General features: G+C 38.2%; 1 protein-coding gene across 3 annotated transcripts in view; it reads right to left on the bottom strand.

Annotated features, from left to right (window-relative positions):
* Window positions 1-15,844, bottom strand: part of dcp1a (decapping mRNA 1A) — a 64,509-nt gene extending 48,665 nt beyond the window's left edge. Inside the window, exons 1-3 of one of the 3 annotated variants that reach the window (XM_052018836.1) lie at window positions 15,795-15,844; window positions 15,140-15,286; window positions 11,773-11,813 (exon numbers count right to left, since the gene is read on the bottom strand). In XM_052018836.1, the coding sequence (XP_051874796.1) occupies window positions 11,773-11,813; window positions 15,140-15,271 (173 nt within the window). In that variant the 5' untranslated portion in view covers window positions 15,272-15,286; window positions 15,795-15,844. Of the gene's footprint in view, window positions 1-4,330; window positions 4,430-11,772; window positions 11,814-15,139; window positions 15,287-15,794 lie in introns of those variants that run through there. The other 2 variants (XM_052018839.1, XM_052018838.1) reach the window with 2 other exon arrangements.
* Window positions 15,845-17,132: the final 1,288 nt, after the last annotated feature.

Genomic DNA, 17,132 nt, shown 5'->3' on the forward strand with positions numbered 1-17,132 from the left:
TTTCATTTGGTGGTTTCCCAAAGAATCCTGGGAAAACAGAACATTTACAACTTGTAATTTAGATTGTTTACAATAATTATTTAAATCTGTAAACTACATTAAAAGATGTTATAGCGGATAAGCAATGATTAGAATTTAAAGAAATTATACATGATCTGCAAAAAGTATTATTTCTTTAAAGCAGAAAATCCAACAGACACAGTGGATGGTGACTGAGAGAAGTTAAAGATATTACATTATGGATTACAAAGCTGCCAGAAATAGCAGCAGGTCTTAGAATTTGTAACATTTTAGAACTCAGCAAAGGAGGGCTAAGAAATTGATAATGAAAAGGGAAGAAAGAAAAATGAGGAAACTGGCAAGAAAATGCAAAAACAGACTGTAACAACTTCTAAAGGCACATAAAAAGGAAAATATGTCAGAGAGAGCAAATATGGGTCCCTTACAGAAACAGAAGTATTTATAATGGAGAAATAAGGAAATGGCAGAGGAATGAAATATGTTGCATCCAATTTCATGGTAGTGTTGTGCCAAATTCACACCTTTATTAGAAACACAACATCGACAACTGGTAAAAGATGTACTTAACTTTATTCAAATTCTTAATTGCAAAGTGAAAGCACAAACATTCAACTTGGACAGTATACTGCCATTGAGACCAAAGAGATCTGTCTCGGTCAGACCTGTGGCTTCCCTTTGATGTCCAAGTCTCAGGCTTGGGGTCACTCCTTGTGAATGTAGGTTTGGTAAGGAGTTAAATCCGGCTTCCAAGATCCATTTCCCTCCTATTCCTCCTGTCTTCCTCCCATGAGAGGCAACACCGATAGTCCAGTCCAGGTCCTACCCATTTCACCCATCTTTGTCCTGTTGCATCTGGGCTATTGATTGCTACAGTAGCATCTCAACTTCTGCAACTGTGTAGCATCCTAGTTATTGGTACTGAGCCAATCACAAGCAACAAAAGAAAAAGGGATCAATTGCTTCTTACAGTTCATACAAGGATCTCACTCCACACACAAGTCTCATAAGTCTTCCCACCTAGCTATTTTGCTATTTGTTGTCTGGGCCTCCAGTTATCTCTTATTATCACAGTAATAGCCAGCTCTTCTGTCTGCCATTGAGGCCTTGAGATGCCACTGGATATGTCTTAATGTGGACTGTTTATTTCACTGCAACCCAGATGACCACCAACTTGTTTCCAATTTATTTGGCCTCTGAGACAGTCTTAGTAAAGCGAGTTAATTTCTCAGTTTTTACTCTTTTAGTGATAAGTAGATAATGTTGCATTGGAGACACAAGAGATTGCAGATGCTGGAATCTGGAGCAAAAAACAAACAATCTGGTTGAAGAACTCAGCACATCAAGCAGCTTTTGTAGAGGCAAAGGGATCGTCAACGTTTTGGGTCAACTCCCTTCATCAAGACCAAAAAGACAGAAGGTGATTGGTGGGACCAGATGATGGGTAGGTGGAGAGTGGACTATTGAGATAGAAGCTTGAGTGATAGGTGGGATGATGGGCAGATGGAACCAGTTGGGGTAGGGCCTAGGAAAGGTGAACCAAGGGAGAAGAAAGAAACCCAGGTTGATCGGTATGTAGGTGTGGGGCAGATGGAACCAAGTGGTGGGGAGGGGGAGGGGAGGGGAAAGAAGAGTCTTGGTAATGAGGGGGGTGGGGATGAAAAAGCTGAACAGTGGAAAGGAGAATCCATGTAGACTGGTGAGAGTGGGGAAGGAATATTGGGGATGTGGGCTACCCAAGCAGAATACAAGATGTTGTTCTGTTCTTCTTGTTTGCATTTGGCCTCACTGTGGCAGTAGAGAAGGTGGAAGACATACAGTTCAGTGCAAGAAATGGAAGCTCAAGTAGGCCGTTGCAGAGTGCAGGTGCTCTGCAAAACTGTTGCTTAGTCTACACTTAGGTCTCACTGATATTGAGGTTGGAGGAAATGCACTTGTCCAAGAATCTTGCACTCAGTTATTGCCCCATATTTCATGCCAGATGTCTTCCTCCTGTGATCAATCAATCCTAGAAATTTATTCGATTAAGTCATTATCAATCTTTTTGCTGATATTTTCTTCTTTTCAGAACGTCACAGACGATTAACCATCTAAATGTCCTGCTACTACTTCCTTAATAGATTCTAGCATTTTTTCCAAAGACAAGTTAAGCTAACTAGCTTTAGTTTCCTGCTTTATGAATCACTCCCTCTCAAATGGGAAGCTACATTTGCAGTTTTCCCCAATCTGTTGCAACCATTCCAGAATCTCAAGGAATTTTAGAAGATAATAACCAATAGCTTTACTATCTCCACAGCTACATCTTTTTAATTCCTCGAATACAGATCCAGTATTTTATTAGTTTATTTTTTTCTTCCTCCTGGTGATGATTATTTTAAGCTTCTCCCTCTCTTTTGCCCCTTAATTTTCCAACCATTATTATTAGGACGCTTTCAGGCGTCTTCTAGTGTGAAGGCATGAAATATTTGTTCAAGTCTCGGTCATTTTCTTATTTCTCTAATATTAACTCCAACCTTATCCACCAAGGCAAAATGTTTTTTTTAAAAAATCACTCTCCTTGTATACTCAAAAGCTTTTAACACCCATATTTATTTTTCTTGCCAGTTTACTCACAATTTCACTCTTCTTTTCTATTACAGGTTTCTAAAATTTTCCTGAATTTTCTATCCTACCAGGAATCCTCACCATATTTTATTCTGTATTTCATAACTTCTTTAATGACAAATGAATGACCACAGTCATACAGCATGGAACTAGACCCTTTGGCTTACCACGATAGCTGATGCAGACAAATTCTAATCTATACTAATCCCAAATTCCAGCACTCAATCCATAATGTTTCAAGAGCTCATCTAAATATTTCAATGTTTCGGGAATACCTGCCTCCATAGCCCCCTAGGGCAGTGCACTCCAGATTTCAACCACCCAGTGAGTGAAAGAATTCTTCCTCAAATCCCATCCAGGTGTCTTAACCCCTAACTTAAACTTATGTCCTCTGGGTAAGGAAAAACATTTCTCAATATCTACCCTATTTATGTCATTCAATTTTGTCTATCTCAATCAGGTCTCCTTTGGCCTTCTCTGCTCCAAGGAAACAAACCTGCCTATCCAGTCCCACCCCCACCAAACAAAGAGTAATTGGTATCTGGAATGAGCTGCCAGAGGAAGTGGTGGACTACCCTCCTCACCATCTTTGATTCCCCAAATTTTTGTGTCATTTGTGAACTAACTAATCATACATCCTACGTTAACATCCAAATCATTAAACGTAAATAACAAACAGCAAGAGTCCTAGCAGCAATCCCTGATGTATGCCCTTGATCATTGGCTTCCAAGTGCAAAAAAGTAATCCTCTACCATCATCCTTTGCTTCCTATAACCAAGACAATTTCAGATCCAAATTGCCATGAATCAGAAGGGCTCTTGCCTTTTGGACCAATCTCCCACGGACTTTAGTGAGGTCTTGTTAAAAACCTTCCTGAAGTCTCTTCAGACTCCAACAACCATTCTTCCCTCATCAACATCCTGAGTTATCTCTTTGAAAAAATTAAATCAAATTAGTCAGACAGGATCTCCCCTTCAAGCCATGGTGACTATATGTGATTAATTATTGCACATCCAAGTGCAGATGAATCGTCTCTCAGAATTTTTTCCAATAATTTCTCCAACAATGATGTTACACCGACCAGCTTGCAATTACTTAGTTTATCCCTACTGCCCTTTTTGAATAAAGGTACTTTTGCTGCCCTACAAACATCTGGCACCTCTTTGGTGGTCAGAGAAAATTGGAAAATTTCTGTCACATCCCCAATTTCCTCCCTTACTCCCATAGCAGTCTGGGACATATCTCACCAGGCCCTGGCGAATTTATCTAACCTTTAAGCTTAAAGCATCTAATACCTCCTCCTTTTCAGTGTAATTCATTCTAAAATTCCACCACCCCCCTCCCTGAACCCCGGCAACCTCCTTCTCTATAGTGAAAACAGACGAGAAGTATTAATTTAAGACTCTCATATATTCTCTGACTCCATGCGCAGCAAGTCACTTTAGTCTCTAATGGGACCAGCTCTTTCTTTGATTACCTTCCTACCTTTAATTTACTTTTGGGGTTTTCCTTAATTTAACCACCAGCTAATCTCCCCTTTTTTCTGTTTTTAAAAGTATCCTTTCTTTACTTTCTGGACCCCTGTAGGACCTCTCCCTTTTCAGTTCTCTATATCTGCCACAAGCAACATTTTTTTTCTTTATTCAATCCTCAATGCCCTAAAGTTCCTTGGACATATTGACCTTAACATTTACTGTAAGAGAATACCTGAACTCTCACTATTTCATTTGGGGCTTGGGGGCGTAGATAAACAACCTTTCTCCCAAATCAGGTTCTTAGTTTTTCTTGATCCATCTTTGTCCTTCCCTGTAACAAATATTAAAACTTAGTTATGGCCATTATCTTCAAAATGTTATCCCACTACTTGGTCTCCCAGCATTGCCTTTTCAGAGTAGGACTATCTACAAACTTGTTCAGAAATTTCTCCTGGATGCACTTTAAAAATTCTGCTTTGCACCCCCCCCCCCACCCTGATAATGTGTATAAGGTATAGTAGGTGTAGGTATAGGTGTATTAGGAGAGTAAAAGATTGTGAGCCCTGAAACGTGAATTAAAGGGTACATCACTATGGCTGTAATAGACTGCTTGAAATAGCTGTGCTTCACTTTGCAGTGCCTTGCTTCAGAGATTTTGTTTGCTTCAGCTAGTTTTCTTCAGCCTTGAGGTATGATTATACAGTACAATCAGTTCTTGTCTCAGCAAGTCTGTACAATTGACTCTTGCTCCACTAAACTGACCCTGAGCCCACCATGAGAAACCTTATGTATACAAAGATAATTGGTGGAACAAGATGGTCTGAAAAGATTAAGGAACTATAGCTTTAGTAACTTTTTTTAAAAGTAAATTCCTTTGTCTGTAACCAATCACAATGTAGAAAATAAATGCCATGCTGCCTGACTAATGCATGATCATTCCTTGTATGGTAATTGTTTGCACCTCTGAAAAAGTATAAGAATGTATGTAGAACAATGCATCTTAGAGACTACCCATTCTGGGATGTAGGTGCCTGGCTTGGTGCTCTCTCCTCGGATCAAGCAATAAAGAGATTGAACGAGAACAGTAGTCTTTTGAGTCTTCTCTCTGACTGAATTCGACAACCCCACCCCTTTCATGGTAATGTGGGGCCCAACTATTACTGACAAAATACTGGTAATTGACTCCGTGATTAATTTTGCTTTGCCACCACTTTTACATCTACCCATTACATCAGAAGATTCTATATCCTGAAATTTTGAGTTCCAGTCCTACCCTTCTTTCAACCATTTATCTGCCTGACATCATATTTCCATATGCTAATCAACGCCCTTAGTTTGTCTCATTTGTCAGGCTCTTTGCATTAAAAGAGATTTAATCCAGCCTTCACTACTCCTTTGTGCTTTATCAAGTCTATGTATATTATGCCAACTAGAATGAGTTTTCTTTCTATGATTTGCTATTCCCCAACCCCTATTCTGTATCTTATTCCTTTGCCAAATTAGTTTAAAGCCTCAACAGCACCAGCACACCCCCACAAGCTTGTACAGATCCTGGCTTCCTCGGAAACAGTCAGCATAATCCAGAAATGCAACACCCTCCCTCCTGCACCTTTTTCTTCAGCCATCCACTCATCCAACCTATTCTCTTATTCCCAGAAGTACCGTGGCACTAGAAATCATCCAGAATTTACCTCGAGATCTTGCTTTTTAATCTCCTACCTAGCTCCCAAGTTCAAGTTGCAGGACCTCTTCTCTCTTTTGACCAATGTAGTTTATCTTTTGTAGAGTTTATTTCTCAATGGAGTACATTTTTGTTAAGAATTACGAAGTCTCCTTAAATGTCTGCTGATGTAAATACATTTTAACCTATTTTCCCAGCTAATTTTGCCTGCATATCTTTGTATTACATTTAAGTTTTTAGGTTTTTTTTTCACTTCCATTGTGAAATTCTATCACATTATTTTCACTCTTCCTTGACCATGAGATCTACAATTCATCCTATTACACATGACCAGATTCTGAAACCACCTGCTCCCTGGTTGGTTTCATAACATATCATTCTGAGAAACTGGATCTAACACACTAAATTTCTTCCAGTCATGAGGTGTCATTAAATCTTGCACCAGGCAAGCAACACTGCCTTTGGGATCCATGCTCACAATCAGAGAGAAAAGTATTCATTCACGAAGCTACGCCAACTTGAATGGCTCTGCTGTACCAGTGTCATAATCAGATTTCCTCCCCACTTCAAGCATCAGTACCATTTATTGTCTTTTGTGAACAAACAAAATACTATCTTGATGCAAGCAGAAATACACAAGGATGAGAAAGATGGATGCAGGATGACATGGATTGAGACATGAATATTTAAAGGCAAATGACATTTACAATGGACAAGAAATGAAGCAAGAGGTAGAGGATTGGCTCTGTTACTTAATGACGGCTAAGTGCAATAGAGAAGGATGACCCAAATTCAGGAAACTAAGGTATAGAAAACAATTTGGGCAGAAAAAAAATAATAAAGGCAAGATGTCACTTGTGTTACTGGTGTACAGGCCACCTAAACGTTTACCACACAGGAGAACAATACAAAAGAATGGGTGCTTGTCAGAAAGATATATGAATAATTATGGGGAATTTTAATCTACATATAGAAAATCAAATGGGCAAAGGTAGCCTGGAGTGGAGGAATTCATAGGTCTTCGGGATATTTTTATTTAAGAGCAGCATGATCTGGAGACAAAGAGCAGTCGATATTTAACCTGGTATTGTTCAACAAAATGGTTTAAATAATGATCTCATTGTGAAGGTAACCCTTGGTAGAAACAATCATGACTGAATTTTTCATTTCATTTGAAGGAAAAAATGATGAGCCCAAGATTAGTATTTTAAATTTAAATAAGTTCAATTATGAGAACATGAAAATAGAGCTAGCTAAAATGAACAGGAAAATTAGGTTAAGGGATCAGTCAGTTGAAATGCAGTGGCAGATACTTAAAGGGATCTTTCAGAATACACATATATTCCGATGAGAAATATCATTCACGGTTAACAAAAAAGGTTAATGATAGTATAAAACTTAAAGAAAAGGCATACAATTGCAAGAAGAGTGGCAGGTAAGAAGATTGGATAGAGTATAAAAAAGCAAGAAATAACTAACATATGGATAAGGAAGGAAAAATTTGGGTACAAAATAAAGCTAACCAGGAATGTAAAAAAGACAAGAATATATTTTAAAAGAAATTTAACAATGTGATTGCTAGTCCTATAGAAAGTATTTAGGTGTAATTATTAATGGAAAATAAGGAGATGCCAAATGAATTCAATAAATATTTTGCATCAGTTTTCACTATCCAGAATACACACAACATCCACAAAACAGCTGTTATGTAGGAAATGGAAGGGAGGGGAGGAACTGAGGGATATTACAAGTCACCAGAGGTGGTACTGAGCAAATGAGTGGGGCTGGAATTAACAAGACCTGGGCTCTAACTGACTTCATCATCGAGTCTTATATGTCCAGAGAGAGTTGATACATTTGTTTTAATTTTCCAAAATTCCTTAGATTCATGAAAGGTTCCATTAGATTGATGAATGTATAATGCATGTATAACCATTTTTATCAAAAAGGGAAAGAAACAGTAAGCAGGAAACTACAGGCCAGTTGGCTTAACACATGTTATTAGGAAAACGTTGGAAGCTGTTGTTAAAGAGGCACATAACCAAGCACCTAGAAAAACTAAATATAATCAGGCAAAGTCAACGTTGTTACGTGAAAGGGAAATCCTGCTTGACCAGTTTATTGGAAGTCTTTAAAGTATCAAATGCTGTGTATAAAGAACCACTAGTGGATGCACTATACTTAGATCTCCATTTCGATAATGACCTTCGCAGCATTTCACAATAAATAAAAGTTGTTGATGTAGGAAGTAACATATTGATGGGGATGCAAGATTGGCTGGCTAATAGGAAGCAGTAGACAGAATAGTATTTTTCTGATTGGCAAGATGTAACAAGTGGTGTGCCACTTAGCTCCTGTAATGTAGAGTATGCACCCTTAAATTCTCTGCTTTAATTTTGAGTTCTGCCTGAGTTGCCACTGCAGACGTTGAAAATAGTGACCTTAATTATTGTTCACTTTTCTGCTTATTAACAAATAAAGAATAGCAACTTCATGCTACTGTATATTGTTTTGAACTTTCCCTATAACAATGTGCCACTGTCTTTTCGCAGCACAACCTAGCTTAAAAAGAACTAGTATGGCAAAGTTATTGTTCACTTTTCTGTACAAATTAGGAGTAGGACCCTCAAGCCTGCTCAACCACTGAAGATTACGGCTAACCATTGTAAACTTTCATCCTCTTACTTCTGAAGTATTTTTCTGCCTCTGACTGAAAAATATTTACAGATTCTCCTTGTCATTATTTGAGAAAGTGTTCCAAGGACTCATGACCCTCAGACAAAATAAAATTACCCATTTCTATCTTAATTGGACAACTTCCCCAACTTTTCATTCGTGACCCCCAGTTCTAAAGAAAAGAAACATCTGGAATGCTACATATTGTTATTGGCCTCCTTATTTAAGGATAAATAAATCCATTGGAAGCAAATCAGAGAAGGTTTACTAAAATAACAGCTAGAATGGGCAGACTCTTTTGAGGAACGGATGGACAGTAGAGCAAAAGGCGACTTGATTCAAACATACAAGATCAGAGGGATCTAGACAAGGTGCACATAGCTGGAAGCTTCCATGTGGGAGAATCTAGAACTAGGAGGTACTGTTTAATAAGGTGTCATCCATTAAAGACAGTTGGGGTGATTTTTATCTTCTCATAGTGTTGCAAATCTTTGGAATTCTCTTCCTCAAAAAGGCAGCGAAAGCAATTTTTGAATATTTAGAGTCATAGAGTTATACAGCATGGAAACAGGCTCTACGTCCCAACTCGTCCATGCTGACCAAGAAAAATATTCTTGATAAGGTGGTGCAAGGTTATTGTAGGTAAACAGGAATCCAGAATTAAGGATATAATTTGATCAGATATGATTTTATTTAATGGTGGAGGAGGCTAGAGATGTCTCCTAATTCATGTCCTGCATACACCAAAAAGGCATGGTTATCAATAGTGTACACAAATTTAACTGAATATTTCTATACATAATCTGGCTACAGACCCCACCATTAATTATTTTACTAAACAAATATGTCAATAATCCACAGCACCAATCAATACAGACCTTTGTCGCATGGTAATATTTTCTACTGACTTGCTGTCGATTAAAGTCAAATATGAGAAAGTGGTACAGTGATGTAACCTTGCCATACTAGTTCTTTTTAAGCTAGGTTGTGTTGCGAAAAGACAGTGGCACATTGTTATAGAGAAAGTTCAAAACAATATACAGTAGCATGAAGTTGCTATTCTTTATTTGGTAATAAGCAGAAAAGTGAACAATAATTAAGGTCACTATTTTCAACGTATGCAGTGGCAACTCAGGCAGAACTCAAATTTAAAGCAGAGAATTTAAGGGTGCATACTCTACATTACAGGAGCTCTTTTCAATTTAATTTGCTTTATAATACATTTCCATTTATGCTCCTTCATAATCGATTTATACAGGCAAGTTATGAAAATCTATTTTGCAGCACAGATCAAAGTCTACAACAAGTTAATTTTGTTCACCTAGTGCTATACTCTTGGGAGGGAAAGGCACACTTCCGTCTTTTCAATGTCCATAACAGGCAGGCACCAAAGAGTATAACATTTTTTCGATGATAAATGTTTTCAACTTCCAGTTATAAATAGTTGGGAAGATAACCCTTTGCACCTTTTAATTTGAATGGACTATAATCAGTGTGTCCTAAAAAGAAGGCTTGTCATGATGAACAGCAAGTTCATTGGTCCATCTAAATAGACCCAAGTGTTTCTGTCATTGGTGTGCAGCCAAATACAGCAGTCAGTTTTCACACAATCAAATCCTACAAACAGCATTGAGGTAAATAACCATTTATTTTGTTTTGTTAGCAATATTATTATCCAGGAAACCAAGAGAATTATCCTGCTCCAATTAAAGTAAACAAAACTTGGCATCTTTAGCACAGCATTTCCCCAGGACTGCTCTGAAATTCTATTTATACGTTTCTCTTATTTTCAATTTCCGTAACTTGCTGAAGCTGGAGCACAGATTAAAGCCATTGAGCAACATTAAAAATTAACTATGGTATTAAAATGTAAAATTACCTAATCCTTATTTTAGATGTATCACTGAGATAGATTGTCAGGCACATTTTCATAGCTGTCTTTCATTACTTTTCCTTCCAATATTGAGGAGTGTTGAAACATGTCTCTAAAAATAACTTTCACTATTTATTAGGATCAAAGAACAGCATGAACATGGAAGGCCAATGGAACTCTCATCTGGACCAGGTCTTTCGAAGTGCAGAGCAGTTATTCCCATTCCCCCGTGCTTTAAATATATCCAATATTTTTTCTGCTCTTTCCAGTTGTCATCTGATTCCCTTTTTAGGTTATTATAGAATCTGTAGCCATTGTCCTCTCAGACAGTGAATTCCAAACTAACTACAATTTCCCTGTGAACTTTCCAAAGCCTTCATATCCCCAAGTAGTGGCTCACATAATTGAATACAATACTCCAGCAAAGTCTAAAGCACAACTTCCTGCCTGAATTTTAAATCTTAGGCCGAGTCTAAGATTGCATCTGTTTTATTAGCTTCATCTGCCATTTTCAAACACTTGCACATGAATACTCAAAATAATATCTATTTAAAAAAAAGAAAAAAAATTGGAAACACTCAACAGGTCAGGGAGCATCTGTGGAAAGAACTCTTTCTCTTTCCACAGATGTATCTGACATTTCCTGTTTATTTCAAATTTCCGTCATTTGTATTTTCATTTTTTTAAATTTTCACCACCACCACCCCTTTTAAACTACACTATATGATTTGTTTTCGTTCAACCTGCTATCAAATATAGAATTAAACCCAGCAATTTTCTTATACTTCTAATTTTGTACCCTGCATTCAATGCTCATAGTGTGATGATCCCCACATTAAGAAACTTGAACATAGACATGGGGACTGCTTTGCAGAATACCTCTATACAGTCCATAAAGGTCATTCTGTGCTTCCAATACCCATCACTTTAATTCTCCAAGCCATTTTGATCCTTATTTAGCCCTACATGCTGTTCCAACTAAACTCAAGGCAGAGGATTTGACTTGGCACATGACGGCCTTCAGAACTCATTACTTTCAGATAACCAGCTATTCCAGGCTTGTATTTTATATTACAAGCATTATAATTTTCTCTTCTTCCTGTATTTCAGATTTAATTCTCCTCTTCTAAACACTGCCTTCAAACATATCTTTTGCAATTCACCAACCTTAACCAGCCTTTTTCACCCAGCACCACTACTTCACAGCATGTTATTCACTCTTGCCTGATTCTCCATCCTATCACAGACCTTCCCTTTTGTTCTTTCCACCCCTTCCCCACAACTGCAAAAACTTGTATCATTGCTAACTTTCTCAAATGATGAAATGTAATCCATCCGAAACATTAACTCTTTATCTTGCTGTCTGACCTGCTAAACGTTTCCAGCACTTTCTGTTTTTAGTTAAATCCCATAATTCAGTTTATTGGGCAATTTATAAACATACCTGGTGTACACGAACAAAGTACCTTCAATATCAGTCTTCTCCTATATATTTAAAAAAAAAGTTAAGTTAAACTATTTAATCAAAAGATCTCCACAAATCTGAAAAAAAAATCTTGTACCACAGGCCTTAATACTCTAAGCTCTTGAATTACTGAGAACTTCTTCAGAATTATCCAAACAAGCAAATCATCATGCTGGTTTAATTGCTCAAACAGTTGAGTACAGGGCAGCCATTAAAGTAGGATCCCAATCATTTATCTGTTTACTACCACCTTGCACAGTGCCAGAGGAAAATAGTCCAAAATTGATTCAGTAACTCACTTAGATAAATTGAAAGAAGCCAAATCATAATCAGTGACCCAACTGATAGGTGGTAAAAAAGGACAAAGATGGAAAGATTGGATGTGGAATTTAAGTTTTAAAAAAAAATCAATCTCAAAAGCAAAATATTGTAAAGACTATGAGGAATACTGTAAATACTACAGAAGACAGATCTGGGACCCCTGCTCTTTATGATTTTTATAAATGACTTGGATGAGGATGTGGAAGGGTGGGTTAGTAAGTTTGCTGATGATACAAAGGTTGGTGGTGTAGTGGATAGTGTAGAAGGTTGCTGTCAATTACAACAGGATATTGATAAAATGTAGACCTGGGCTGAGAAGTGGGAGATGGAGTTCAACCCAGATAAATGTGAAGTGATACACTTCAGAAGATTGAATCTGAAGGCAGAATACAAGGTTAATGGCAGGACTCTTAGCAGTGCAGAGGAACAGAGGGATCTTGGGGTCCACGTCCATAGATCCCTCAAGGTTGCCACGCAGGTTGTTAGAGGTTGTTAAGAAGGCGTATGGAGTGTTGGCCTTCAATAGTCACGGTATTGAGTTCAAGAGCTGCGAGGTGATGTTGCAGTTCTATAGAACTCTGGTTAGACCACACTTGGAGTGGTGTGTTCAGTTCTGGTCGCCTCATTATAGGAAGGATGTGGAAGCTTCAGAGAGGGTGCAGAGGAGATTTACCAGGATGTTGCCTGGATTGGAGAGCATGTCTTATGAGGATAGGTTGAGCGAGCTGGGGCTTTTCTCTTTGGAGAGGAGGATGATGAGAGGCGACCTCATAGAGGTGTACAAGATGATAAGAGGCATAAATCGAGTGGACAGTCAGAGACTTTTTCCCAGGGCAACAATGGCTAGCACAAGGGGACATAATTTTAAGGTGATTGGAGGAAGGTATTAGGGGGATGCCAGATGTAAGTGTTTTTTTTTTTACACACAGAGGGTGGTGGGTGCATGGAGCTCACTGCCGGCAGAGGTTGTGGGGGCAGATACATTAGGGACATTTAAGAGACTCTTAGATAGACACATGATTGATAGAGAAATGAGGAGTTATGTGGGAGGGATGGGTTAGATAGATCTTAGAGCAGGATAAAACATTGGCACAACATTGTGGGCCAAAGGGCCTGTACTGTTCTATGTTCTAGTTCTTCACAAGGCCAGACAACATCTGTGAACAGAGGAACTAAGGTGGGTCATCAGTTCTGATGTGCTTTCATCTGAAATGGGAAACACAGAAGATTCAGATTTAAGGAAGTAGAGACAGATTGAAGGGAAGAATGAAGGAAAAGGAGGTCTGTGCTGGAGTGAAAGGAAGGAGAGAAACTTCAGAAGGATAATGGTCCAAGTGAATGGTTCAGAGAATGGCAAGGAAAAATAATGGGTCCAAAGGATATGGAAACAGCAAAATCAGTATCAAAAGCAAATGGCCAGAAGAAAAAATGGAATGACAGATAATGATCTAAATTTCCTTCAGTCTCAAACATTGAGCCCAGAGTCCAAATTTGAAGCACTGTTTGAGCTTCTGTAGGAAGGGGATGAAGATAGGACAGGATGTGGAAGTGATTCATAGGAATTCAGAGAAGAGGTGTGGGCAAGGTCTATTTAATGGTGATTCTGGACTACAGGTGGAGTGAAATTTCAGGTCAGAGGAACTTTATTAATTTTCTGGGAGGAAAGGAGCCACGAGACAGGTTGGAAAAAGGAATGCAAGTGACCTACCACATTTTAGAGGGGAAAAGACACATTAGAAGCACTAACACCAAAGACAAAATCAGCAATAATTACTGGGAGAATGGAAGAATCCATACAGAAAGTGGAGTGGTAGAAGTATGATCAAAGACAGCTGATGGAGTCAGTGGATATGGAGCAATGCCATAAAGGCAAATAACATCCCAGACCTCTGCTAATAGTTACTGATAAAAGCCCAACTCCAACAGAATGCCTAAAACGAGAATAGGGAAAGAGGCATGGATGATTCTTCAGGTGCCACCCATGTGATATCAATAAGGGGTAGCTGGTTCTGAATAACATACCGCTTAATAACTTAAGGAGCAAAGAGCTCTTTCTGAAGCCAAAGAACTTCCAATTTGGAAATGATCAATATTTAAACTTGTTTCACTATTATAAAGCTAGCATGATTTGAATTAAGTGGATATTCAGAGAAATTCCTCATTACTTCATAGCAATTCCAACATTTAGCCAAATAAAGTAAGATAAAACTTAAGGGCCAGAAATAGTACCATACAATGCTACTTATGTGAAATTTTCATAATGATTTTTAAAATTTTGGAAAAGCCAAAGGGTATGCATTGTAATTACCCAAGATGCATTTATGGCTTAATTAAAGCCACGTCTGCCAAAAGTACTAGACGATACAATCCTAAATGATGAGTTACACAGTAAAAACACAACTATCAAAGTAAATCCATGCAGACCAAATATTAAGTCAAGTCAATATCTTTACTGACATAAGGTTTTGCATAAAATTTAGAAAAAGTCAAGGATATTAAAATCTTAAAATAAAGCAAAGCCCAAAGCCATTTAAAAGATTAATTATCACGATGTGAATACATTTCCATTTCTCATTCCAACTAGGCTGACCTCTGATGACATTACTTTGCTTTCTTAAGCAGAACCAATGGCTTTCAGAACGTTGAACTTTTCTCAACTTTTAATAATTTTCAACGATTAAGGGGAAGCTAGATAAACACACGAAGAAAATATCTTGATGTGGTTGAATAACGTAGAGTGCAAGGAGGATCGTGTGAAACATGTACAAAAACAGCATAGCCATTTACGGCGAATGCTCCTGTAAATTCCTTAATTTCAGCCTTCAGGTGTTCATCAGTACTCTTAGGTAAGTGATCAGACCTTTAACAAGTTTACACTGGCATAAGAAATGCCGTAAGCTTTCAGCAAATACCAGTCGCCCCAGTGTTAAAACTTCAGTGCACAGCTTTCCAGTGAAGTTACAGCTGTTTGTACAGAGCACAGCCTCTCTCGTTTGGCGCAAATTTAACTACAGTGGCAACTTACCCACTCGCTAGATTTGGGGTTAAAAGTATACAGCGCGACCTGGCTGGTCACATCGACGATACTGGAGATGAAAGGGTCATTTTGCTTCAGAGCTGACAGACTAATATCGCGCCCTTTACTGAACGCCTCCATGTTGGATTCCCCAACCTGTGTAAAGGAGAAAAGCACAACTCAAACACCGCTCCTCCCGCCCGACAACCCAGAGCCACCGTTCCTACCCCTCTAACTCTTCCACCGTGCCCCCGGAAACAACCTTCACTGCACCAAAATATCCACGCTCATTAGTGCTTTCGCTTAGCGAAGTGAAATGTCGTTTATTTTCATTGCACACGAAAGAGCATTCTTTTGTTGTAATTTTCTTGCGCTGTTCGGGATAAAATTGTGGACGGGCTTCTGTGTTGCATCAGAAAATTCCGCCAACCCGCATCAAACCGGTGGCGAAATTAAGATGGTTTTATTTAACTCCAGTTCAGAGAACTGTTACTTAGCATTCATCAGAAAGATTATTTTATTCAAAAATCTATATTAAACCATCAGCTGTATAATTCATGCTACTTGCTAAGCATTGATCTTAGTCCCACATTGCTAATTGTTCGCTGTTCTACAGTTTACAGAAATAACCACGAAGGCATTTCCAAAATTGCGACGTGCTCACTCTCAATCCGACATCCAAGATACTGTCCCTCCCGTCCCAAATAAAACATTTAAACGTGGTTGAACTCATTCTTTAATTCGTTTCAACTAATCGCCATTAGAAATTGCTTGCTACTTGTAACTCACAGAAAAATGCTAGCAGTGCTTGTAATATACGTGCCTGTTGATTGATGTGTAAACTGACAATCTATTTGATGGATCAAGTATTGATGTTTACAGATTATGGATTATGAATGACATCATTGCTCAACCATTAAATCTTCCAGTTTTGTTTAATTCAAGATGATTACATTGCGCTGGTAACAACCTCCACTTGCCAAATTCTTTGGAAATGAATGATCTTTTTCCTTACAATTTTGCACACTTGGAATCATTACTTATGTGCGTGTTCAATTTGTGCGTGCGGTACCAACAGAAATACAAATCTCTATTTTTTTTATTCATAAGAATTGGGCACAGCTGGTAAGGCTGTAGTCCACATCCCCAATTGCCCCTTGTTGAACTACCTGATGAATATGTGGTGATTCTGTTCTCAGTGTTTTTATGCAGGGAATTCCTGGTTTTTGACTCTGCGAATGATAGAGTGATAATTTATTTCCAAATTAGGATGATGTGTTACTTCGTGGGGAACTGAAAGCCAAAAAAAAAACACATGACCTGATGACCTGCAACCCAAGGTTTTGAAAGAGTTCTGGGCATCCACTATCTTCACAGCCAAATCTTTCAAGAAATCTAAATTTTAAAAATCTATAGATTCTAGAATGGTTGCCACAAATTTGGAAATAGAAAATGTGACCTCATCATTTAGGAAAACAGACAGAAAGAAAAAGGGGAGTGCAGACTATCATCAGTAGAAGAGTGAATATGACAATCTATTAAGGAAATGGCAACACAGCACTTCTAAAATAATAATTGGATTAGACAGAGTTAACATGGATTTATGAATAGAAGATCATGTTTGATTAATCTGTTAGCGTTTTTAAGAGGTTGTAACTTGTGGAATAGAGAAGGGGGAACCAGTGAATGTGGTGTATTTGGACTTTGATAAGGGGCCAAACAAGAATATATTACGCAAACTTAGAGCAGGTAGGATTGAGGGTAATACACTGGTGTGAATTGATTAATGGGCAGAAAACAATGAATAAACAGGTCATTTCAGGTTGTAATACTGTGAATATTGGGTTGCCAGATGCGCACAATCTATATAGATAATTTGGATGAAGGGATCAGGTTAATATATCAAAATCTGCTGATACAAATCTGTGTGGCTATGTGAGTTACGAAGAAGATGCAGAGAGGCTTCAAAGGATAGAAACAGGCCAAGACACTAGAGAGGGAT

The sequence above is a fragment of the Pristis pectinata genome, chromosome 6 (assembly GCF_009764475.1).
Source record: "Pristis pectinata isolate sPriPec2 chromosome 6, sPriPec2.1.pri, whole genome shotgun sequence".
Lineage (NCBI taxonomy): Eukaryota > Metazoa > Chordata > Chondrichthyes > Rhinopristiformes > Pristidae > Pristis > Pristis pectinata.